This window comes from Prionailurus bengalensis, chromosome E2 (genome assembly GCF_016509475.1).
Source record: "Prionailurus bengalensis isolate Pbe53 chromosome E2, Fcat_Pben_1.1_paternal_pri, whole genome shotgun sequence".
In the NCBI taxonomy this organism is placed as follows: Eukaryota; Metazoa; Chordata; class Mammalia; order Carnivora; family Felidae; genus Prionailurus; species Prionailurus bengalensis.
Window position 1 is genome coordinate 34,838,811 of NC_057352.1, and position 24,588 is coordinate 34,863,398.

General features: G+C 55.5%; 2 protein-coding genes across 7 annotated transcripts; one reads left to right on the forward strand and one right to left on the reverse strand.

Moving 5' to 3' along the window:
* Nucleotides 1–172: 172 nt before the first annotated feature.
* POLR2C (RNA polymerase II subunit C) lies at nucleotides 173–9,085 on the forward strand. The gene is made up of 9 exons (XM_043599289.1): nucleotides 173–360; nucleotides 543–592; nucleotides 2,898–2,966; nucleotides 3,113–3,165; nucleotides 6,326–6,454; nucleotides 6,877–6,928; nucleotides 7,147–7,315; nucleotides 7,461–7,535; nucleotides 8,061–9,085. Exons 1-9 carry the CDS (start codon nucleotides 275–277, stop codon nucleotides 8,203–8,205), a joined length of 828 nt encoding a protein of 275 aa, XP_043455224.1. The 5' UTR covers nucleotides 173–274; the 3' UTR covers nucleotides 8,206–9,085.
* Nucleotides 9,034–23,673, reverse strand: DOK4 (docking protein 4). Of its 6 annotated transcripts, XM_043599285.1 has the most exons (10): nucleotides 21,775–21,921; nucleotides 17,096–17,196; nucleotides 16,292–16,541; nucleotides 12,689–12,796; nucleotides 12,407–12,521; nucleotides 11,984–12,103; nucleotides 11,704–11,893; nucleotides 10,845–10,983; nucleotides 10,566–10,689; nucleotides 9,034–10,448 (listed from the first exon to the last, which is right to left on the reverse strand). In XM_043599285.1, the coding sequence occupies exons 3-10, from the start codon at nucleotides 16,355–16,357 to the stop codon at nucleotides 10,330–10,332; spliced, it is 981 nt and encodes a 326-aa protein (XP_043455220.1). In that variant the 5' UTR covers nucleotides 16,358–16,541; nucleotides 17,096–17,196; nucleotides 21,775–21,921; the 3' UTR covers nucleotides 9,034–10,329. The 6 variants fall into 6 exon arrangements, with proteins under 6 accessions (XP_043455220.1, XP_043455221.1, XP_043455217.1 ...); XM_043599286.1 differs by lacking the exon at nucleotides 17,096–17,196 and having other exon boundaries at nucleotides 21,775–21,956; XM_043599282.1 differs by having other exon boundaries at nucleotides 9,034–10,689; nucleotides 21,775–21,861.
* Between the last annotated feature and the right edge of the window lie 915 nt (nucleotides 23,674–24,588).

Sequence of the window (24,588 nt, forward strand, 5' to 3'; positions counted from 1 at the left end):
TGGCAGTATGAATTCCTGGAAGTGTTGTTGTGGAATCGAGGGCGTGAGCACGTTTTGTCAAATCCGCCCCTCAAGGTGGTTGCACCTGGTGCCCTTAAAGCAGGTGGGGGTGTGAAACGCCAGGCTCGGAGCGGCGGCGGCCTCCGAGCAGCAGGCGGCGCTGTGAGCGTGTCTGTGCCGAAGCGGCGCGGGCCGCGCTGACCCACTTCCGGCGGCGGCGGCGGCGGCGGCGTACGGGTGCTAAGTCCTAGGGTCCGGCGGGTGGTTGGGCACGATGCCGTATGCCAATCAGCCCACCGTCCGGATCACGGAGCTCACCGACGAGAATGTCAAGTTCATCATCGAGAACACGGACCTGGCGTAAGGCCGCTGAGGGAAGAGGCCGGCGGCTGTGGAGCGCGGGGGGCTGGAGCGCGGGCCGGGTGGGGGTCGTGTCCTAGAGCTGCGTTCGGGTGGCGGGGTTTTTGCTTTGGGAACCGTGGGCGCGGGGCGCCGGCGTCGATGCTGCGGCGCCCTCACGCCGATTGGTTTTCATCCCTCAGGGTGGCCAACTCCATTCGGAGGGTCTTCATCGCCGAGGTGCCCATAATAGGTAAGCGAACCCCACCTCTCGTTGCCCACACACGCCCCCACGCACCTCGGGGCCGCTGCCCGCCCACACCCAGAGCCTGGTGGGGCCGGTAGCGGGGGCTCTGAAAGGACAGCAGTGCTGGAGATTTGATCAGACCCTGTACCCTCGGCCCAGGGCCACTTGGGTCCACTCTTAACCTACGGGTTGGCGAAGAGCATGGGTTCGGGAGTCTGCGTGTTCGGGTTTGAACACCGTTTTCACTTACTGCTCCTGTGCAACTTGGGCAAGAGTTCAGCTGCGTGCCGTGTTTTTCTCTGTGGCATTCGGACGTTAACAGTGCTTGCAGAGCGATGGCAGGGATTGAGTAACGGAATCTCTCTTAAATGCCTCGTGTTGAGTACCGGTAGGTGTCTTTTTATGAATCCGGTCCTTCAGCCGCACTTAGGGAACACGTAAGTGCCAGGCAGGGTGCTAGGAACTGGGACTGCAAGGCTGCACGGTGCCCTCGTGGAGCACACAGTGGGGTTGCCGGGGAAAGGCGAATCCGCAGCCGACGCTGCTGCGGGGTAGCCTTGGGTCAGTAGTCGAGAAGTAGAGCTACAGTGCTGTTGGCGCTTAGAGGGAGGAGGATCGGCTCTGGTTCCAGCCAGCCACGTCGCTCCAGGTATTTTTCACCCTTATAAATATACTACGGGTATTTTCGGAGTGTCAACTCAAAGTTTGGGTTGGAGAAGGGAATGTAACTGGGCTGCTACAACAAGTGTGCAGACTCCTAAGGAAATAAGCAGGCCAAGGGATTGGTGAAGGAGAGCATGGAGTTTCCACCACTGCAATCCCCAGGCACTTCTTCAGCTCAGAGCTTGGAGTGCTGATCCTCCTCCTCCTGCCTGACCACTCCATGTCTCTGGGCCTCAGTTTCATCATGAGTAAAATGAGGGAGTTGTACTTTGTGAGGCGGCCCTGGCATTAGAGGCTGAATGCCACTTGCCCCACACGTTCAGTTCTGCGGATGATTCTGATCACCTGCTACATTCCAGGCCACAGGGGGAATACAAAAGTTAAGACATCTGAAGACCCCAGCTCCAGGATTCTCCGAAGCTTGAGGTAGAGACAAGACATACACAAATGTAACACGGTGCAAAATGGGACAAGTGTCTTTAGTCTGGACAGAGTTTTGTGAGGGGAAAGCTTGCAGGGAGGAAGTGTTGGTATCTGTATCACAGAGGGCAGGCGAGGCTTGGTTTGTAGGAGGCTCAGAGGATTTACACCTGCGCAGGAGAGGGTAAGGGCACGTGGGAGTAGGGGGTTATTGGGAGTAAGGAGGCGGAGTCAGAAAAGCCTGGCTTATGGTCCTTACTTGGCTTGGGGAAACAATAGAAAGCATAGGACAAAGCGGGTTGGGTCCTAACTGGTCCTCTTCTGACTTGCATTCCTAGTGTCCACACCCTTTTTGGTAGTTGGGCTCCAATGCCATTTAATTTATGAATTTGTTTGCATACAGGTGTTAATGAATGTGTTTAAGTCAAGTGTGTGTGGGAATACAGTCCTTACCTTTCTACTAGCTCATTGCTGGTAGGAATTGGGTTTGATACTTAGTATGCTGTGCACATTAAAGGAATTCTTTACCTGTTAGTTGATTGATAATAAAGAGTTAAATTGAGTAATTTGGTTATTGTATCATAAAATGAGATATAGGCCTGTGTTACTTCTGTGAGATTGACCTTTTTTTTTAAGAGAGAGAGAGTGAGAATGCAAGCTGGGGAGGGGTAGAGAGAGAGAGAGGGAGGCACAGAATCTGAAGCAGGTTCCAGGCTGTGAGCTGTCAACACAGCACCCAACACGGGGCTTAAGCTCACAAACCGTGAGATCATAACCTGAGCCGAGTCAGACACGCTCAACTGACTGAGCCACCCAGGTGCCCCAATTTTCCCTAACTTTTAAGTGCCCAAGTAGTTTGTGTTTATGGATTTGGTGTTGACACGGATAGCAGACGTAAATGCTTCTCACAGAAATATTCAGCTTAAAGAAACGTGTTCCCACTGCCATGCTGTTCCCTAAGTCAGTATTTTTTGTGTGGGACAGGGAACCCCCTGCATTAAATCTGCCTGAGTAGGGATGGAGGCTGTGTTGCATGTGGTTCTTGTTAAAATACAAATTCCTAGCCCCCACTGGAGCTGTGGAATCAGTTTCTGGCAGTCTGGCCCAGGCCCCTGCAATTTAGTAAGCATCAGGTGCTTCTTAAATCTTGAGAACCACTGTTCGAGGTCTTTAATTTGATGGCCAAACTGCATGTCTGCTTTCTTGTTTTGTTTTGTTTTGTTTTTAGCCATTGACTGGGTTCAAATTGATGCCAATTCTTCAGTCCTTCATGATGAGTTCATCGCTCACAGGCTCGGTGAGTGCCGGGTTGTGAAAGGTGGAAGGGAGGGGGCTGTGCCTGGTGTCAGAGGAGGGAGCCTCCTCACTCCCAAGGGGGCTTCTAGGTTCTCCTTTTGACTTGACTATTTGGACTGCTTTAAAATGTCTTTCTGTTTCTTCCAGGACTAATCCCCCTCACAAGTGACGACATTGTGGACAAGCTGCAGTACTCCCGGGTATGCTGTGTGATTGGGTGGGATGTGCGTGGGGGTAGGGGGCTCAGTTCTCAGGGATTTTCCTGACGTTTTCCTTCTAGCTTTTAGAAAGACAGCATGGAAATGTTGCCTTAGAGCCCAAGCAGGCACTGGTCCTTGGTCCTGCCAGGCTTCAGGTGATCAAGCTCCAGGGGCATCAGGGAGTTTCTCCTGCCAGCCACACCAGAATACCCATTTATACCAAGCAGTGGGGGCTCTGCCTTTTCAGAGTCTGATCTGTTCAGACTCTGCTCTCCAGGGTGTCTTTTCCCAGTAACGGGAGCCTAGGAGGCTGAAGGGAGTCAACAGAAGGTTAGGGAGTTAGGGAGAGGTAGGGGTGAGATCAAGGAAAGAGAGTGGGACTGTCCCCCACAGCAGCACCTGAGGGCTGTTGTCTGCCAGATATGTGCCTCTCCTTGTAGGTGGTCCTCGTTAAACATGGCCCTTCCTCTAGGGCCGTGTTTCCTTCCTGTGATACGTTAACAGGCCTTGGACTTGGGAGGAGTGGGACAGGACTAGGTTCCCTGCATCCTTTCCCCAGGGCTCCATTAAATAACAGCTTGAGACTCTTCCCCCTTGGTGGCTTTGGGTGATCCTTAATCAGCCCATCCTCTAATATTCCCAAGGTCATGCCATTTTTGTGTGGCTAATTTGATATGTGTTATAAATCTATTTTTTTTTGAATTTTTAAAAAATGTATATATTTTTTTAATTTAAAAAAAAAAATTTTTTTTTTCAACGTTTATTTATTTTTGGGACAGAGAGAGACAGAGCATGAACAGGGGAGGGGCAAGAGAAAGAGGGAGACACAGAATCGGAAACAGGCTCCAGGCTCTGAGCCATCAGCCCAGAGCCCGACGCGGGGCTCGAACTCCCGGACCGCGAGATCGTGACCTGGCTGAAGTCGGACGCTTAACCGACTGCGCCACCCAGGCGCCCCATGTATATTTATTTTTGAGAGGAGAGGGAGAGAGATAAGAGTGTGAGCGGGGGAGGGGCAGAAAGAGAGGGAGACACAGAATCTGAAGCAGGCTCCAGGCTCTGAGCTGTCAGCACAGAGCCCGACGTGGGGCTCAAACTTACGAACTGTGAGATCATGACCTGAGCCAAAGTTGGATGCTTAACCAACTGAGCCACCCAGGCACCCCTAAATCTGTGTTTTTTAAAGTGAGATTGAAGACCACAGGAAAGTGTGGAGATAATATGACCAGTACTCTTGCTCCCACCAAACAGCTTATCATAGTCCAACATTCTGCAATATTTGCTTCACGTTTCCAGATTTTTGTTTGTAAGAAATGAAACATCACAGATATTGGTGGGGACAGTTGTACAACCAGTTGAAGAGCAGTTTGGCAATGTCGTGGGTAAAGATATGCATGCCCCATGACCTAGCAATTCCATCCATTAAGTGTTTTTCTAGTATTTGCTGAACAAAGATGTTATGGTCTCCTCCCCTTTTTTCTGTTTTTTTTTTTTTTTTCCTGAAAATCTACAGAAAAGTTAGAAGAATCAAATAATAAACAGCCACTTACTTTCAGCTTTAGTTACCAATTGCTAATATTTCGCTACATCTGCTTTGTTTTTCCTATCCGTGTTATTTTTGTTGAACCATTTGAAAGTTGCAGATACCATAACACTTTTCCCCTAACTACTTCAGCATGCTTGTGCTAAAAATAAGGATATGTTCCTACATAACTATGCCATCATGCTTAAGACTATTAGCATTATTTTGTCGTATTTCAAATATTCAGATTTTCCTAGTTGTCCCTCACATGTCCTTTCTTGCTTTTTGTCATCCAGCAAAGATCCATGCATGCATTTGGTTGTTCCACTTCTTTAGGCTCTTAATCTCAGATTCCTCTCCTTTATGATATATATTTTTTTGAGGTTGTGTACCTTTTCATCTCTTTCATGCCAGTTTCTTTAATTTAGTGTTTTTTTAGTAGGTTTTTGTTTCTTTTTGTTATCTCCTAATGCGGGGCTCGAACTTACAACTCCGAGAACAAGAGTCACATGCTCTACTGACCGGGCCAGCCAGGTGCTCCCCTTCCATTTCTTTCATATATATATATATATATATATATATATATATATATATATATATATTCACTATATATTCACTTAATTATTCATTCATTTTTGAAGGGGGGTAGTGGAAGGCAGAGAGAAAGGGAGCGAGAATCTCAAGGAGGCTCTGCCCTGTGAGCACAGAGCCAGACACGGGGCTCGATCTTGTGAACTGAGGTCATGACCTGAACTGAGATCAAGAATCGGATGCTTAACCGACAGCCACCCAGGCACCCCAGGCATTTCATATTTCTAATTAGGGTCTCGTTTGCCTGCCTGCCTCACCTGTGTGTGACTACACACTGTCCAGGTGTGGCCTCTAGCTCTTCCTCCTTGTCTGAAAAACCTCAGAAGCAAGTTAGATGTTCCTCATTGGCCTGAGGGGGTGAACAGTTTGCTTGGTTACGTTCCAGTAACTCGCCTGAAGTTAAACTGCAGCAGATGGTCCCTAACGTAGGAATGGATTGTTTCAAGAGTCGTTGCTTAAAGAACTGTTGCTAGTTATTGAAGCTGAGTGATGGTTACACGGTGGTAGTCTCTTCTGCTCTGCTCTTGTGAATGCATGAAATTTTCCATTATGGAAAGGTTTTTTTGCTTTGTTTTTAAAAGAAAAAGTAGTCTAGAACTTGAAAGAACTTTACTGTTGTTGCCTGGATCATTTTATTTTAAATGATGATTGCATTCCCGAGCTAGTCCACATAGTTCATGGGAAGCTGCACTCTAAAGCGTGAAAGCATCATTCTCTTGCTTATTAACGCCTTGTATCCCTGAAGAAGGGCGCTCCGAGGGCCAGGGTGAGAGTTTAGCAATGTGTCTCCCGGTGGTGGCCTGGCAGCTGCTGGAGGTGGAAAGTAAACCCAGGCGTCAACAGGTACGGGTGGTCTCTAAACTGGGAAGGGCCTGCACTTGGGCGGCCCGGGAGAATGGTGTACCAGATTGGCGTGGCCCACAAGAGCCTGGAGCCTGAGAGCAGCCCTTTTACATTAAGAAATCTAAGGAACTGGGTGTCAGAAGCAGGGAGCTCAGGGCTCACCACCTCTCCACAGGCTCATTCCCGCTTGTCTTCCCGCCTCAGGACTGCACGTGCGAAGAGTTCTGCCCCGAGTGCTCAGTGGAGTTCACTCTTGACGTGCGGTGCAACGAAGATCAGACTCGTCACGTCACGTCTCGAGACCTCATCTCCAACAGCCCCCGGGTCATTCCAGTCAGTGTCTCACAGTGTCCTACCCAGGACCTTTGTTCTCCTCCTGGCTCGAAGTGAGCCAGACTCGGTGGTTTCTTACAAGATGCTGATTTCCCTTGTGTTACCCTCTGCCTTCAACTGAGCCTGGTGCCTAAAAGTGCTAACAATTCTGGACAGTAGCCAGGGTGGACAGGAGCATTGTTGTGCTGTGTGCCCACCCTCTGTCACCCGAGGACCCTTTGAGAGGGTACTGTTTTGACTGAAAAGGCTGTCACCAGGCCGTGAGGCAGAGGCTGGAGTCCAGCTCCAGCACAGATTTAATCCTAGTACCCCTCATTCCCAGGCATCCTGTCCCTGGTCGGCAGGTGCGGGAACATGGTTGCCAGAAGAGGTGACTGGGGAGACGAGCAGCTAATAAATGCCTCTGTTTGGGCTCCCTCCAGGTGACCTCCCGGAACCGAGACAATGACCCCAATGACTACGTGGAGCAGGACGGTAAGGGGCTGGGGGGAGTATGCGGATCTCTGCCCGCCTCGTCGCTCTGCAGGCCAGCACAGAGGCAAGACCAGACACAGCTTCTCGTGCTCCCTGGTCTCTGTCAGCTGACCTTTGGGCTGTTTTTCCTGATTGTGTGGTCTTCTGGTGGTATTCCGGGTCAAAATTCAGGGGACGGTGTCTATCGGCCCTTGACCGACTCGCACCTCTCCCCACAGACATCCTCATCGTCAAGCTGAGGAAGGGCCAGGAGCTGAGACTTCGAGCCTATGCCAAAAAGGGCTTCGGCAAGGAGCATGCCAAGTGGAACCCTACCGCAGGGGTGGCTTTTGAATATGATCCTGACAATGCCCTGAGGCACACAGTGTACCCCAAGCCTGAGGAATGGTATGTTCTCGTTGGGAGTAAAGGCATTCAGGGTGGGTTGGTGTGGAAATGGCTCCCAGTCACTGGGGTCGGGGCAGGCTCACTGTGGACATAGTGCCCTAAAAGCAGCTGTAGCAGCCCTGTGCTGACCTGTATTTGACCTCAGGCCAAAGAGCGAGTACTCAGAGCTGGACGAAGATGAGTCACAGGCTCCCTACGACCCCAACGGCAAGCCAGAGAGGTAAGATCCAGGCCGGCACATGAAGTGTGTAAGAATGTATGGTTTTGGTGCAAGGTCTGAGTCGGGAGACCCTTCCCTCACGTCCCAGTGCCCGTGAGCTGAGGGAGGAAGGGTAGCTGCAGAATCCGTGGCGGGTGCAGGTCCCGGGGCAGGTGATCATCTCCCTCAGTCACTGTGGGATGAGGGGCCCTGCGGTTGTTCACTCTGCTCCTCCTCTGATGAGCAATCCCCAAAGAAGAGGTCTGCCCAGAGCCAGAAGTGACCAGTCTTCTGACAGTGAACGTGAGCCACTGCTAACTTGACTTTCCACTGTCTCCATGTGGAACACATCCACTCCGAAGTGTTTTAAGGTTTCCCCAGTAGCTTTTTGAGCTAGCTGTGGCCTCCTTGGAGTCCCGTAATGTGCAGCAGGACCCCCGTTAGTAAGAGGTTGAAGCCACCCAGGAGAGAGCGCATGATCCAAGGCCGACGCTCGGCTGAGCCAGCCTGCCTCGCGGAGGGCTCTCACCAGACTCTTCCTCTTAGGTTTTACTACAACGTCGAGTCCTGTGGCTCTCTGCGCCCTGAGACCATTGTCCTGTCAGCCCTCTCTGGATTGAAGAAGAAGCTGAGTGATTTACAGACCCAGTTAAGCCACGAGATCCAGAGTGATGTCCTAACCATAAACTAGCACAGCTCACCTGTTTGAACAAAAAAGGGGGGGATCTGGGCCAGCAGCTGGATTTGTCTCTCCAGAGCCTCTTCTAGCTACTGGGATGTGGACAGCTGTTGGCTCGGGCTTCTTGGCAAACCGTCAGTACCCACTAGACAGGGAGCCGTATGGAAGAGGCGGTCTATCCCAGCTTTGCTTAGATTGCCAGGCATGCCACTGGCATTTGAGGCAGGACAGTTTTTTACTAGACATCTCACATCCCTGGCTCTGCCCCCTCATTGCCAGTGGCATTCCCCAGGACATCCCTTCCAACGCGTTTTCTTATGTGCCTTTGGGGGAGTCTGTTGAGAACCACGGAGCTGGACTTTCTTCTGTTGGTCATTTCAGGTCTTCAAACCCTTTCTGTCCAACAGTTGGAGGTTTCACAGTTGTACCTTGGACTTCCGGTGTTAGGATTGAGTGTTAGAACCCTCATTCAAGTTGCCTACAACCCCTTCCAGTCCCTGCCCAGAGCCAGGCTGCTGGCACTTCGCTCAAATCTCCAAGTGTCCCTAATTTGAGAACCCTTAGAGAAGAGTGTTAGAGCCTGGCTGCCTCCCTGCCCCAGGTAAACCCTGTATTTCATTCTGTACCCATTAGTTATGAACTTCACTGCCAGTAGCCTGATTATTTAAGTTTGGGTGCTGGGGGGCAAGGGCCTTAATGAAGGGAAGGTCTGGCCTTGACCCCTTACCCCTGTAGGGTAGAATCATGCCCAAAGTAGTTAATTAGGCAGCCTGGCAGGAGAAGCCTGGAGAAAACCAGAGATTCAGTACAGAAAGGAAGGGATATTTATTGATTCAGGAGTTGTCTTTTTAAAAGTTTTTATTCTTGGCAATAAAGAGCACAACATAATCTCCTTCATGCGTCATCGTGCCACTAACTTGAGCCAGCCGGCCCTACCTCCCTCTCCAAGGCCTTTGGTGCCGAGCTGGCTGTGGCCCCTTCTGGCTCCAGGCGCTCCTGGAGGGGCCTCTTGCTGTATCATTCTGCCACAGCTTGAATAGTGGTTATTTACAACAGGGTCTGTTCCACAAATCAGAACCCTAAAGTATTTAAAAAAAAAACAAAAACCCACACACGCAACCGAGGGTTTGATGGGAATAGAAAGATAGCCCTTCTGCAAGGTAGTCAATAAATACCAGCACTAGAAAATCAATTGCTTTAATTGCATTTCAGCAGGGAGCCTCAGCACCATGTGGGGAAGAGGAGATGGGAAGGGCTCGGTTTCTGAGTGCTTTTGGCCCGGCCATAGGGTGGCCAAACAGGGCAGAGGGGCTCCCTCTGCTGGGACATCACCTACCCCCAGGTCAGTGAGGGTGTGGGAGGGGTGCTCCCCGCAGCCTGGCCCCGGGGCGGGGAGGAGCTCAGACCGGCCCTCCTCCTCCTCGCTGAGGTGACCTGCACCCCCACCCCTGGGGGATCTTCTCAGCCTACTAAGCAGGAAGGAGCCTGGGCAAAAATTACATTTTAAAACCAGATTTTCACTTGAGGTGTCAACCAGATGTCACCTCTGCTTAAAACTCCCCAAGTGCAAGGCTGCCAAGAGGCACAGTGGAAGCTCAACTCCTTCCTGTGCCCCTCTAGGCCCAGAGGAACTGAGAAGCCACCTGCTGTCTCAGCCCCTGGGCTGCTTGGGGAAAGCCAGCGGTCCCAGCGCCAGCCTGGAGCTCTGTCTCCCTCCTCTGGCCCTGGCCACTCAACCAAGTCCTGGCAGCAGGAGGGCTGTGCCACGGAGGACAGGGAACAGCTGCCCTCACGTTCAAAAACAGCCTTGACTGTGACCCGGTCATGGGATTAAAAACTGTATGTGGTACTGGGGAGGGATGGGGGAAATCTCAGGAGTATAGAATATGTCATAAGCCATATATATTAAAATCATTAACAGTATATAGTCCCACAGTAGCTCCAGCCCCGCACATGCTCTGGCGGTGTGGCCAGCCCTTTGCCTTGGTCCAGCCTCACCCTGGGGGCAAGGAAGGGATAGCTTGCTCCGCTTCTCCAGGCTCTTGGCCAGCAGCCCCTCGAGGGCGTCCATGACACGCTGCAGTCGGCCCAGCAAGAGGCAGCCCCGGCGGTCCTTGGCGCGCGCCGGCCCTGCCGTCACTGGGCTGGGGTCTTGGCCTCGCTGCCGTCCCCCTGGCCGGGCTTTGGCTTTAGCAGGATGAATCGGTTGAGGAGGTCTGTTTCTGAGCTGGCCTGGGCTGCCCCGTACCCCTCACCTGTGGACATGGAGGCGGGCTCAGGACTTGGACGCAGGTCAAAGGACCCCCGTCCAGAAGGCCCGGTCCTCCACAGAACCTTGTGGCAGGTGAGTGTGGGGCGCCGCTGGGACTCACCGGCACAGCTGGACGCCTCGGCAATATTCTGGGAACCTGTGATGTGGTGCCAGTAGGCACTGCGGGGCAGCATAGTGGTGGGCGTGCAGGGGTATGAGTAATGTTCCGTGCCCTTGTTCAGCAGCTATGGGGCAGAGAAGGGGGGGCCCTCCCGTTAGCTCCAGGGGCGGCGGCCTGCCTCCAGCCCAGCACCCTGCCGGCCTCGCGTACGCGCCAGCTGGAGACAACTGGCGTGCTCTTAGCCTCCCCGGTAGCCTGGACCAGTGCCCGCTGCCTCACCCTCACGTTCTTCTCCATCTCCAGCAGGACGCGCTTGTGTTGCTCAGCGATGGCCAAGGTGGCACTGTGGACCCGCTGGTAGATCTGTTCCCCTTCCTGTGTCTGGAAGGTGTAGAGCCCTTCCCCGGCATCACACATCCTAGGGACACGAGAGGCACCGAGGGCGAGGTAGAGGGGACTGCACCACGCACACACACGTGCTTGGGCCGGCTTTCCGGCACCGCAGACTGGCCGCGCCCCAGGCCCTCTGCACCCCACCCCCTCTGTCTTCGGGGGTGCTGGCCGCACAGCCCAAACGTGCTGGGCATTTTCTGTGTACCAGTGATCTCAACGCCTTACAGGCATGAACCCATTCAGGTTTTTCTCCCATCCCTTTGGTCTGCTCACTTTTAGTTTCCTGTTCTGAATTTTCTCAAACCATTTTGCAGATGAGGAACCTGAGGCCTACTGATGGTAAGTAGCTTAGCCAGGATTATACAGGGGATTACACAGAATTTAAGTCTAGGCAGGCTGGCTCCAGAGTTCAAGCTCAATCCTCACCACAATTCTAGGAGGTGGAGTACTTTTTTTTATCCTCTATTTGACAGATGAAGAAAACAGACGTGGTCCACAGCCACAGAGCTGTAGGTGCCAGGGCCAGCATTTGATTTGAGCCCCAGGAGTTTGAAACAGGCGCACTGGACCTTCCTGGCGTGAGCCTCAATTTCTTTATCTATAAACCGGAAATCTTACGTTCCCTTTTGGTTTTCTATGCTGATAAATAAGCTCCCAGCACAGTGCCTGATAGAGTGAACGACGGCCGACAGCATAATCGTGGTGGGACAGGGTGGGACAGGGTAGGGGGGCAGGAGGGTCCTACCGGCCAGCCTCGAAGGTAAAGCGTGTGGCATCCCGGCCATAGCGACGCAGCGAGCAGAGGGGCCACGAGACGAGCTTCACGCGGGGGTTGTGTATGTCCCAGAGGTAGATGTTCTCGTGGGTGATCTGCAGCTTGCACTCGCCATACACATCCAGGTTGGGGCAGGGCAACAGGAAGACATTGAAGCGGTCTGCGGCGGGAGAGGAAGAGTGGGGCTGGAGCCTCCACAGGGGAGGACTCTCCTCCCTCCTCCCACCCCCTCGGCAGCGGCAGGCCTCACCTGTCTGCTCACACTGCACTCCTGGGGCCAGGAGGTCCGGCTCTCCCAGACTGATGTCATTGAGTCGTGACCCCAGACACTCCACAGACAGTGTCTTGTACCACTCCTCCGCCTCCAGCTCTAGAGAAAATGGTACCTCGTGCCAGCCCAGGGTCCCCCAGCAGCCCATCCATCTGCCCTCAGCCCAGAGTGTCCCACCATGCAAGGCAGAGAGAGTGAGGCCAGTGGATGCTACCTGCCTGTCTCCCCTTGTCCTGGGGGCCTGCTCCCTCCAACCCCCCCCCCACACACACACACACACCTTCACCCGCACACATCACCCCCAGCCAGGGCTCGTCCTGCTCTGCCTCCTCCCGACTGCACCACTGGACCATGACTGGCCCAGGGGAGTCTGGCTGGAAACCTGCAGCCCCCGCTCCTCACCTGAGTCGCAGGTGAAGGTACGTGCTGAGTCGTCGGTGAATATGATGGCCACCGCCTGCCTCTTGGTCTCCTTGGGGAGCCGCGTGACACATTTGACATTGCTGATCTCAGTTACCTGGGACAGCACCCAGGAGAGACTGAGCCAGGCTGGAATGCCTCCCTCTGCACCCCCCCCCCCCCCCCCGCAGTGGTGCCACCCCCAGGAGGGTGCTCTTGGACCTCAGGGCTCGGCAAATCGTCACTGCTTACAGACTAGGGTAGCTAGGACCCAGGCCCCCTAACCTTGGGGCAGCCTCGGAGGCACACTGACTTCTCATCTGGGTACTTCTCCAGCCGCTGGGGCCCTTTGCTGGAGGATTTCCGGAACACCAGCCAGCACCTCCGGTAAATCTGTGGGGCAAGAGGGCAGTGGGATCAGGCCTCCTGGGACCACTCCCACCCAACATGGCCCTGACTAACCCCTGCCTGCCACAGGGGGCAGTGCTACACAGCCTTCCCTGGAGACCCAGCCCAGGAGAAAACCTGGGACCAGCAGCGAAGCCCCCTCCCCAAATTGAGGAAGCAGGCATTTCGTCCCTGGCTCTGCGAGACGGTTGCACAAAGAGTGCTCTGAATCACTGTTTACTGCTCAGCTCGAAGCTTAATATAAATAGCCAACGTTTGTTTCCCTTCTGTACTTCCTAGTGTTCTTCAGTCAATCTCAGGCTCACTCTTGAGGTTGGTTTGATGATCGTTGCCACTTTACAGACAGGAAACTGAGGCACCAATAAGTAACAGTTGATAAATGGTAGTGCTGATATTTTTAAAGCGCTGGCTAGATCCAGAATGGATATTTGGAGGCCACCCCTAACAGTCTGCCCAGGGCTCTGGAAGTGCCAGCCACAACAGAGGGAGTGTCCTAGGGACAGGGATCAGACCCTTGACCATTCTGAGCCTGCACATCACCACAGCCCTTGTTCTCAGGGGCAGGGGAGGGCTCTTGATGGGGGTAATACCCCCTCTCATCTCTGGCCACCCTCTCTTGTCATCCTCTGACATTCTGGAGTATAGGAGGTCAGGATTCGTTCCCTGTTCCAGTTGGGGAACCGGAGGCTCTCAGCGGTTCCCCAGAGGGGCAGAGCCAAGAACCTGGGGTTACCCCACAGCATAGTGCCTCCCCAGGTGAGGTTCCCTCCTGTCCGACTACTGCCAATGACCCCGTGCCTAAAACTTCCTTGATTCTCTAGAGCTTCATGGGCTCATCCTGACTGCCAAGGAGCCAGGGTGCAGGGAGCCAACTATGCTCCAGGGCAAACTGGCTTGTCAGACCCCCCCCCCCCAACCCCAGTGGTGGCCTAGCCACCAGCCCAGGCTGCAGACTCTTCCTTCCCTGGCCCCCTCCTCCACCCCAGGCTCTCTCTCAGCCTACTCTGTCAGTGGGCACTGCAAAAGCCCGGCAAAGCCTATTCCAAGAAATCACAGGTGCCCTCTCTCACCGGCAAACAGTAGGGAGACTGGGGGGTGCCCAGAGCAGAGGAAGCAAGAGGCCCATGCCTGAGGCCCATGCCTACGGCCCTGCCACTCAGTCCCCAGGTCCCGGGTAGGCAGGGCCCCAGGCCAAGAAGCCACTCAGAACCAGGCCATTTCTGGGACCATCTGGAACTCTAGGAGGTATCTCTGCTCCTGTACCCAGGGCCCTGGCTCAGCCGCTGGCCTATCCACCTAAACCACAGCAGGCCTCAGCTCTTAGCTGGGGAGCTCCTTTAGGACAGAGACTGTACTTTATTCTCAGAATCTTCACTCACATCCTGGTAACCTTGTTAACACAGCTCTGCTGAACAAGTGAATGACCCATATGAAGAGACCGTGAATGGATGGCTGGATGAATGAATGAATGAATGAATGAAGGCTGTCGACCCCAATATGCCCTGCCAACTTGGGCTCCATGAAGCTTGCAGTGTAGGGGCAGAAGCCCCAGGGGCCTGAGCACCCTGGTTGCCTGGTTACAGATACAGATAGATACACACACACGCACGCACGCATGCATGCACAGCCCCAGGGAGCCACTGTGCTCAAGAGCCCTCCTTCCCCACTTCTCATGGTCTTTGATCAGCACTTCAGAAACACTCTGCCACAGCTCTGCCAGAGGAAGGCCCTGGCGGGTAGGAGGGTCTGTTCCCCAGCTCTTTCAGCCCCTCCTGGCTCACCTTTGTGAGCTGAGACCAGAATGGCTACCCTGGCACAAGAATGGCTGAAAGGCCCTCATATCAGACCTGCAGGGACAGGCTGAATGCCCTGGGTAGAGGGAGACCCAAACTGGATCTGGCCACACCCCAGCTCCCAATCTCTCCCACTGGCTGTGTCCACCTGTAGGCCACTTGGTTTCAGGTCTCCTCCTGGAATAGGTCTGATACTAAGTGCAAGCGGCTGCCTCAAGGGGGCTCTCGTTTCCCCGTAAGCTCTGCACTGGGCAGGGCCTTGGCCCAGGTGGTCCCCCCCCCCCGCCCCAGGGACCTGCTAGACCCAGGCCCATAGGAATGAGGAACCATACTAGAAGCTGGGCCCCTACTCCCTTGGCCTCCCCACCTCATTTTCAGTTTCTCTAGTTCTGTGCTCCACATGGGTTCCATCCCTCTCTCAGGACCCGAGCAAGGTGGTGCCCACCCAGGCACGGTCTCCTGGACTGAAACCCAGGTTGGGATACAAATCCAAACCTAGCAAAGACTCCAGACATGCCTACAGCTCAGCTCCTACACTCTGGGCAGAACACACGTCCACAGGGGCGTGCAGGACCACAAAAGGGGGGGAGGGGCAAGAACCACCCCTCTCCAAGGCCAGCCCTGCTTGGTCTGGTTTCCAGGCAGGGAAACCATATCAGAGCTCTGTTCCTCCCCCACCCCACTCAGGCTGAGCCAGGAAGCCTTGAGAAGTCTGATCTCACCCCACCCCCATCAGGGCAAGGGGGGAGGGGAGGAAGATAGAGAAGGGAGACCCCGTGAAAACACAAGACTTGGGCCACCTCGGTCACCAAGGATACCCTCCTACTGGGGAAGGACCCCTCACTGGAGGTGGGAGAGGGTCAGCAGGGGAACAGAGGCAGCTCTTGGACAACCTCACTGAGATCATTAAGTTGGTCCCAGGAGCCCCTGGTCATGCTCTCGGGGGGTTGAGGGGAGGCTGTACTCACCAGGAGGGGGTGAGGGGGGCGCATGCCCACAGAGGTGTATCTGAGGCCTCATCCCCACAGACCCTGTAAGTAAGCCCCCAGCTCTGGGCCAAGCACCCAGTGCGCAAGGAGCCACCGCCAACAACTTAGAGGAAAGCAGTCTGTCCCAGAGCCACAGGCCATCCTGCTCTAAGTTCTCATTCCTAAACCACATAAATACCAGCCTCTGCACCCTCACATCACTGCCCTGCCCCACAGCCAACCACTCTCCTTTTCACACACTCCTTTAACAGTAAAAGCAATAGCCAAAATAAATACATAAGGACCCATACACAGAAAGCAATGGAAGCTGGGGGAGACCAAGGGAGTTAAGAGAAAAGGGGCCAAGAGAGGGAGGAGAGAAACAGAGAGGCGAGGCGAGGAGGAGGCAAGGGGGAGTGAGAGGCTCAGACACAGCCCCGCACTTCCAGCCGCTGTCCTGGCCACAACTTCAACAATGGCAGGGCAGCCGCCTGCCCGTCGTCGGCCGCCACCGCTGGCCCGGCCGCTGGGACGCCGGCCAGCCCTGCTGGGGCGGGGGCCGCAGCAGGCACATGCCGGGTAGCCGGCTGGCCAGAAGCCTCGACACCACAACTGCGCGATGCGGCCCCAGGCGGGCACCCGCGCACAGGACGCGGCAGGCTCCAGACCAGGTCCTCGGACGCCCGTCCCTCGGCAAGGCCCCTCGGAGGGTGGCTCACCCCGAGCTTCCTGCTCTTCATCTTCACGTAGCCTTGCTTGACGATGTCGTTGAAATTGGTCGCCATGGTTTCCCCACTGCCTTTGGGGTGCCGGGCCTGGCTGAGAGCGGGGAGGGATGCCCAGGTGGCCTCGGTTTCCGGATCCTCCTATCACCTGTTCGAGACACTCCGTCGTCGGGGGGGCCGCGAGGGCCGCTCCTCACCTCGCCCGCCTCAGCATTGTTCTAGCAGCTCCTCTGCCCGGCGCCTGCTGGAAATAAAAATGACAGGGAGATTAGACAGTGACATCTTTCTCTTCCCCTGGCTGTCTCGCTCTTTTTTCCTTCCTCTTCCCACACTCCTCCCTCCCTCCGCCCGCCCTTCTTCCTTCCCTTCCCTCCCCACCCTGGGACGACAGAACCATTCAGGAAAACCGAGGTGGAGGCAGCAGCGAGGAAAATGGTCCAGCCCAGTCCCCTCCCTCACGGCTGGGGCTGGCGGTTAACCCCTTCCTGGAAGGGCTGGCGCCGGCTCCCACTGTGGAGGTGGGAACAGAGGGAGGTGGCCCAGGAGCCGTTGTCCTGTCCCATCTCCTGTTACAACTCTGGAGCAGACTTAAGGTGACCTCCCCAGAGCCAGGCCCCCTCCCATGCACAGGGGCCTCAGGGGAGAGCCTTCCGAGAGAGGGGAGGTGGGGTGCCCAGGAGGTGGCCCACAGTCTGGTGTGAGTGAAATCCACACTCCCCAAGCTTCAAGACCGTCTGCCTGGTCAGTCTCAGCAGACCCCCAAATCCCTCTGCCCACCCTCCCCCTGCCAGTCTATACCTGGTTCTCTCCAGCCCCAGGAGGGAGGCTGAGAGTCAAGCCCACTCAGGCCCTCATCCCGGCCCCTGGAACTCTTCAGTAGCTCCTCTGGGTGCTGCTTCCTGGGTGGGAGGGCAGAGTCCAGCGGGGCGGGCCCCCAGATAAGCCTGAGGAATGTGCTGGGCCGACTGGAGGTGGCCACTGTGGAAACAGTCACCTCTCCCTGGCCCTAGGGGAACCCGCTGGTCTGGGGGTGCTGGCGCTGAGTGCCCCATGTCCCAAGCATGGGCAGGAGTTAATTACAGACAGAGCCAGCAGTCACCTGGCCCCGGATTAGAGGACACAGCCAGAGAGCCGTGAGGAGCACCAAGGGGAAGTCTACAGGGAGCAGGAAATGGGGATGCCAGCAGGGGCCGCTCTGAATCAGGCAGATAAAAGCTAAGACTAAGACTAGGGGAGGGGGTCCTCAGCAATGGTGCAGTCGGACACCCATTCTACAGACGGAGGGGGAAAAGAAAGCTGCCCAGAAAGGATAAGCAACACGGCTAATGTCGCACAGCAAGTCTGGGGCACAGCCAGCAACGAAAGAGAAGTTTCAGAGTGGGTGGTGGAGGCAGGCCCGGGGCGGGAAGGCAAGGTGGAACGTCCTGTGGCCATCTCTGGCTGCCTACCACCACCTAAGCCCTCTCTACCATTCAGGCTCAGAAGCAGGGGCTTTGCCGGCAACTCGGCCCCCCGTGTCTCCAGGATTGCTGGCTGGGAATGGAACAGCATTTCTGGGGTCAGCAGGGCATCTGGGCCGCCAGGATAAAGCCCTGGGACAGGCTTGCTGCTGGATCCGCCAGCAACTTGGCATTAATTACTCTCCTGGAAGACGGTCTGTTGAGTACCTAACAAGGAACAGATGGGCCTACCCCCCCGGGGGCACACACAAACAAGGGGATGGGCAGAGAGGGTGATGCTCCCCTAGCTTACCTGCACCCTGATAGCCTCTTCCGCACACCCTCAGCTGCCTCCCTGCCCATTCAGTCCCTCTATCCCGGCCCCCCTGGGTTCCAAGACCCTCCCAGATGGGATATCCAAGTGGTTTGCTTTCCTCCTATAAAGTCTGGTCTAGGGTCCCCTTCCCAACACTGACCCCCAAACAGCCCCACCACACCTGAGCTCTGGCAGCCAGAGACTGGTAAATTTCCCCAGCTCTGTCTCTACTGCCTGCCCATGGGGCTGCCTCGCCCCCACAGCAAGGACCGTTAAATTCCCCTCCAAGGCTGGCCATTGGCCACAAGGCTTCTGGGTTCATTCAAGGGAGCCTGGGGTGTGACACAGCCAAGAATGTGAATCCAGCGGCCTGCTCCATGCCTCAGTTTCCCCATCAGTAAAAAAAGAGAGAGACAGAAAAGAAGTCCCACTTTGAGGAAATGCCTCATGGGGGTACCTGTTTGCCCACTTTGGACCCAGAGCTTCCGCCCCCAAAACAAAGGTTATTTTTATTTCAAGGGCTGTGACACTATCATAACCAAGCCTTCCACCTGCCCAGTTCAGGCCTCTTGTCATGGCCCCGCCAACCAGCTACCTTCCCAAGTGACTGTGATGCCAAGCTCTCAGGAGCACCGCTGCCCTGTCTGTCCACAGGCCCACACCGTAAGCCCTAGAGCCAGCCCCACAGAAATAACCCAGCAAACAAGCAATCTTCCGCAGGAAGCCCGGGGGGCAAAGGCTCGGCAGCTCCCTCTTTGGCCCTAAGTCACAGGGATTCCTGGCCACACTCAGACCCTAATGAAGTTTGCAAGAGCAAGACCCAGCCTGGGACCCAAAATGGTATGGCAAAGGGGGGTAAGGGAGGTAGGGGGGGAAGGTCAACAGGTGGACCCCCAAATTGGACAGGCAACGGGATCCGGTGTGGGGGTGCCCAGAACTAACTCATCCCCCTGAGGGACTGTATTATTAAGCTGGACAGGTGGCCCCGGGCTGAGCCTGTGAGGGCCCACTGGGGCCTCATGGTGGAACGCAGAAGTCCAGGCACGGGGCTGAGGCAGTCCCTGCCTTGCCACACCTGGGGCCACTTTCCCCATCACTCCTGGGCCACCGCCAGCTCTGCCTCTCTCGAGCCCACAGCTGCAAAGAATGCCCCACTAATTCAAGGCCTGATGTCTCAGGCCTGTGAGCTCAGCTCTGAACACCCAGAGAGTGCTCAGCAGCCCCCTGAGTACTGCAGGGGAGAGCGGGGGGCCCCCCATTCCTCCTCCCAGCCTGGCATCAACATGGCTGTCCAACCAGAGACAGCACCCACCCTGAGCCAGGCCACTAAGGGCGCCTGTACAGAGAGAGCTGGACTCAAAGGCCCCCTTCCCCCAGCTCTCCCCAGAAAGGGCAAGAGACTCCCTGATGCCCAGCAGAGTGGCGGGGCAGGGCCTCCCAGCCCCATAGGGTAGCCCCTCTGAGCACTCCTTCCCTGCACCTGGATTCTGCCTGGAGGCTTTGGCTCCAGAACAAACGCTACTTGCTGCTGTTGGCAACCAATGACTGAGCAGGAGCGGCTGCCTGCCTGGCCGGGCCTCCCCACCCCCGTGGGGGATAGGATCTTATCAGGGCTTCAGGGACAGCCCTACCTGGACACGCCTCACTGTCATCTCCCTGTCTCGCCCCATGGCAAAGATCCTATCGGCAGGAGGCAGGATTCTCTCCGGCACCAGGGACACTTCCCATCACCTGTACTCAGGCCCTCTCTCCCCCAGTGTGATTGTTATCAGGGGCGTCTTCCCATCCCACCCTCTGCCTCCACCCATGCAAATCCCCTGAAGAAACCACCAGCTCAGACACTGCGGGTCTCATCTAAGGCGGGTGGCAAGACGGATCAAGTACCCAACCCGACAGAGTGGGATGAGGGAACATCTGAACAACCACAGTCTCCTGGGCCCTTAAGTCAGGCAAATGATGTTATGCTTCCACGCAACTGCCACTCTGCTGTCTCGGGGCCCCTCACCCACCCCTCTGGGCCCATCTCCCCCACACCCGCCCGGCTCAGCACGCACGGCCTCCTATCTGTTGCTCAACACGCCTAAATCCTTCCCACGCAGGACCACTGCACTTGCTGTTCCAAGCCTACAACACTGTTCCCTCTGACGGTCCCAAGGTTCGTTCAACGCTTCATTCAGGTCACAGCTCAGAGGTCACCTCCTCAGAGAGGACTTCCCGGACCACCCGAGCCAAAGAAGCCCCGCCAGTCAGCCTCTATCCAGCTTCACTGTCTTCATCACACACATCACTATAGGACTGTCTTGTTCCTTCAGCTCTTCATTTGCTACTTGGCCGCTGTCTCCTAGAACACTCTAGAACATCAGTGCCTTGTCTGTCTAGTTAATAGCTCCATCCCAGTGCACAGAACCGTGTCTAGTGCAGAGTAAGTGCTCAGTAATTGGGGACTGAAAGCATAATTCTCTCCACTTGTCCTCCTCACCCATCCTCCCACCACCACCCTTAGCCACCTGGCAGGGCCCAGCTCAACCTCCACGCGCATGTTAAGTAGCGATGGGCTCCCACCTCCCTGGGTCCGGGTCCTGGGGCCTTCCCAGGGCTGACTGTCATGGTCAGCAAACTGTTGTTCCTGAACAACCAGCCAGGCCCCAGCTGGGTTCAAAGCTGCCTCAGGGGAGAGAGTACTGCTGACATAGTGGCCAGGCCTCCCCATCTTGGTCAGGGTTGTAGGGTGAGGTCATGCCCAGCCCTGCTGCCCTGCCCGAGAAGGGAGAGCTAAAAGTAGCCAGGACCCAAGCACAGAGAGGCAAGCAACTGGGTGGGAGGGGTCACAGCTCCTGAAACCCATCCTGCAAGGGGGGCAGGAATGGCCTGCACTCCAGCCACATCTCTCCGAAAGGGGCAAGGAAAGAATCTGCACTAAACAAGACCAGGCTCGCACCACGGCCAGGAATCCTGCTAGGCCCCTCACTGCCCTTGACTTGCAGACCCCTACACCCCAAATGCTCCATCCAAGTATCCTGGCAACTGCCAGGCACCCACAGCTTGGGGCTGGCAGGCTGCACAGAGGCCCTGCTCTGCCCACATCACCCAGGTGCTCAGCCTCTGCTCAAGCTTCTTTGCAGTGACAGAAAGCATTTAACTGGAAGCTGGGCCTTGGGGGCTCTGGCAGGAGGGGAAGGTGGACAGTCCCCTATGGCCAGGGGAGGAAGGTTCCAGGAGAGGAGGGGAGCTGACCATGAGTTTAAGTTGTAGGATAGGAACCATTTGCAGGTGTGGTGGGCAGTGGGCAGCTGGGGTAGACAAGTCTCTTGGAATCTGGGGGAGCTGAGAGAGAGCAGGCCATGGGGAGCAGGAAAGTGGGGAGGAAGCTGGGGGCTGCGATGGGGTGGGATATGCCCGGTCGGGCGGCAGGCCCAGAGTGGAGACCACAGGGGCCTGGGCTTCTCCGACGGTTGGTGTGGGGCACAGGTGAGGTCAGGGCCCCGACCAGGGCTCCCCTGTAGGCGAGAGCTGGTGTAGGAGGAGCCCGGAGACCCGGAGAGAGTTTCAGGGGCCTGGGGGGGGGGGGAGGGCTTTTGTGGGAGGGTCCCCGAGGCCCCCTCCCCCGATAGGGTTGGTAGGTCCCGTAGGCTTGGAGAGTTCTCGGGCTGGAGTCGCCCAGGGTCTCGCGGGCTCGGGCGTGGCCTAGGTGCCCCCTCCCCGCCTCGCGCCCCCCAAGTTACCTGGGCGCCACGGCCCGGGCCCGGGGCGCTTGCTCGGCGGGCGGCGGGCCAGGCTCATACCCGCGTCACGGCGCGGCCGGCGGGGGCAGCGGGGCGGTGGCGGCGCCGGGCTCCGGGCGGTGAGCGCGAGGGAGGCGCGGCCGCCGGGCTGGGCTCCGGCTGGGACTCGGCTGCATTTGCCCCGCCGCCGGGGTCCCGCCTCCCCCCGCCCCGAGGCCCGCCCCCGCCGTATTCCTCCGAGCCGCGGGACACGCACTTCCGCCCCGGCGCCCCCAGCTCGCCTCCACCGCCCCTTCAGTTCGCCCTCGGTAACCGGCCCAGCCCCGCCGTCCCTCCCTGGACCCCTGTCCCAGCCTCCTACCGCCTCTCAGCTCCTGGAAGCTGAACCCAACGACAGCCCTCAGCCCCCAAATCTCAACCCTTAACTCCTTCGGGAATGACACGCGCGCGCGCGCGCGCACACACACACGTTGTTCCCCTATCCCTATACGACTCCCTGGTCCCTCCAAGCCCAGCCTCCCCGAGACCTCAGCGGTACCCCGCACCCTCCTCACACACTCGGGTACCCGCTACAGCGCCTCCAACTCCAGAGGTCTGCTCCCCTAGCAGTCTGCCAGCCTCTCCCTCCCCTGGCCTCCATTCCACCCTGGAAACACCCAATACTCTCATTCTATGTCCCCCCTGAGACTTCGGCCTTAAGTCCAAACCCCATTCCTCTCGGTCACCACCCCCTTTCCTGCAGCACACACACTCACCTCGCTGCCCCTCATCCCATCGCTGCCCTGCTGGAATCTCAACCCACAGGCCTCCTCAGCTGTTCCAGGCAGGGATGGGGAAGTTCCCTAGGGCCTTCCCAGGGAGGGACTGTCTCACCCCTCTGGTTGTGATGTCTGCACCCCATTACACCCGTGGTTCTCTGGGTGTGCTTTCTGGGCCAGAGGAATCACCACCAGCATCACTCTGAAACGTATTAGAAATGCGACTTCCCCACCCCACTCCAGACCTATGAAATCAGAAACTCTCAGAGTAGCCCCCGGAAGGAAATCTGTGTTTTATCAAGCTCCCAGGTGATTCTGATGCACACTATCCCCTGCTTTCGACCCAATATACAAAATGAAACAAAAGTACGCACCTGAACAACCAAAACCCTGAGAAATGAAAACACCTCCACGTCCAAGCCCAGGTGTCATCAGAGAGATAGGCCTAACACCTGGAGGGGCCAAGAATCACAGCACTCACCCATGGAGTCCCTGCCTCTGCCTCCAAGACGCCGGGCCTCAACCTTACCCAGGCTTGCCTGAGAGCTTCTTAGGGGGCTGCTTCCCTTCCCCTGAAAGTTTCCCTGGATAGTCATTGTGGTGCCCCCAGGACTCCCAGCAGCCTCCCACCCTGGGCCTCAGCTAAGCAGCCCCTCACTGCCAGGGGAGGAAGCAGCTGCACCGGTCCCTGCCGGCCAAGCTGGCCTGGGTCTTGACCTCCTGACCTCCCCATGCAGCTCCCAAACTTGACCCCACCTGCTTTGCTTCAAACCACAGCCCATAAAGCCCTCCGGCACTTGATCCATCACGGCAAACTGTGTTTGCCACCAGAAACCTCTGGAGAACTTTTGGCCAGCAACAACAACAAAAGAGTATTCACAATAAGCAAGCATCTTCTCTAGAGCGGGGTTTCATAAAGAGCTTCTTTCTCTCATATCCCCCAATGCAGTCTCCGTCTGCATTGTTGTTGCCTAAATTTTTTTCAATTAAATGTTTTATTTTGAGATATTTGAAGAGTCACGTGGTATTAGCTACAATACAGAGAGATCCACGTACCTGTAGCCAGTTTCCCTCGATGGTGGCATTTGTGCCACAGCATCCCAATGCAGACACTGACATCGAAACAAGATACGGAACATTTCCATCAGCACCAAGATCTCTGTCTCTCTCTCTCTCTCTCCTGTTGCCCTTTTATGGCCCCACCCACATCCCTCCCACTCTCACCCCTCCTTAACCAGCTCCCCCTCCCCCCACCGTCCCTGCCACCACCAATCTGTTCTCTATTCCTATACTTTGGTCATTTCCAGACTGTTCTACGATTAGAATCATAAGTATGTAATCTTTGGGGAATGGCTTTTTTTTTTTTTTTTCCCCCACTCAGCATGATTCTTTGGAGATTCATCCAAGTTGCTTCATGTATCAATAGTTCATTCCTTCCACTGCCAAGTAGTATTCCATCGTATGGATGGATGTGCCACGGTTTACTTATCCATACATCCATTGAAGGACGTCTGGACTGTTTCCAGTTTGGGGCTATTATGAAGAAAGCTGCTATCAACGTTCATGTACAGGTTTTTGTGTGAACATAAGTTTTTATTGCTCTGGGATAAATGCCTAGGCGTGCAACTACTGGGTCATATGATAATTGGATTTAGTTAAAAACAAAAACAAAAACCTGCCAAACTGTTTTCCAGAATGGCTATACTATTTTATATTCCCACCAGTGATGTATGAATAATCCAGTTTCTGCACAACCTTGCCAGCATTACGGTCGTCCCTACTTTTCTTTTTTATTTTTTTAAAGCCATTCTGATAAATGTGTAGTGATATCTCACTGCAATTTAAATTTGCATTTTCCTAATGGTTGATGTTGTTGAACATCTTTTCATGTGCTAATTTGCCATCTGTGTATCTCCTTCAGCGAAATGTTTCTTCATGTCTTTTGTGCGTGTTCTAGTTTGATTATCTGCTTTTTTTGTTGTTGAATTTTGACAGCTCTTTATATATTCTAGATACTAGTCCTTTTTTGGATATGTGTTTTACAAATATTTTCTCC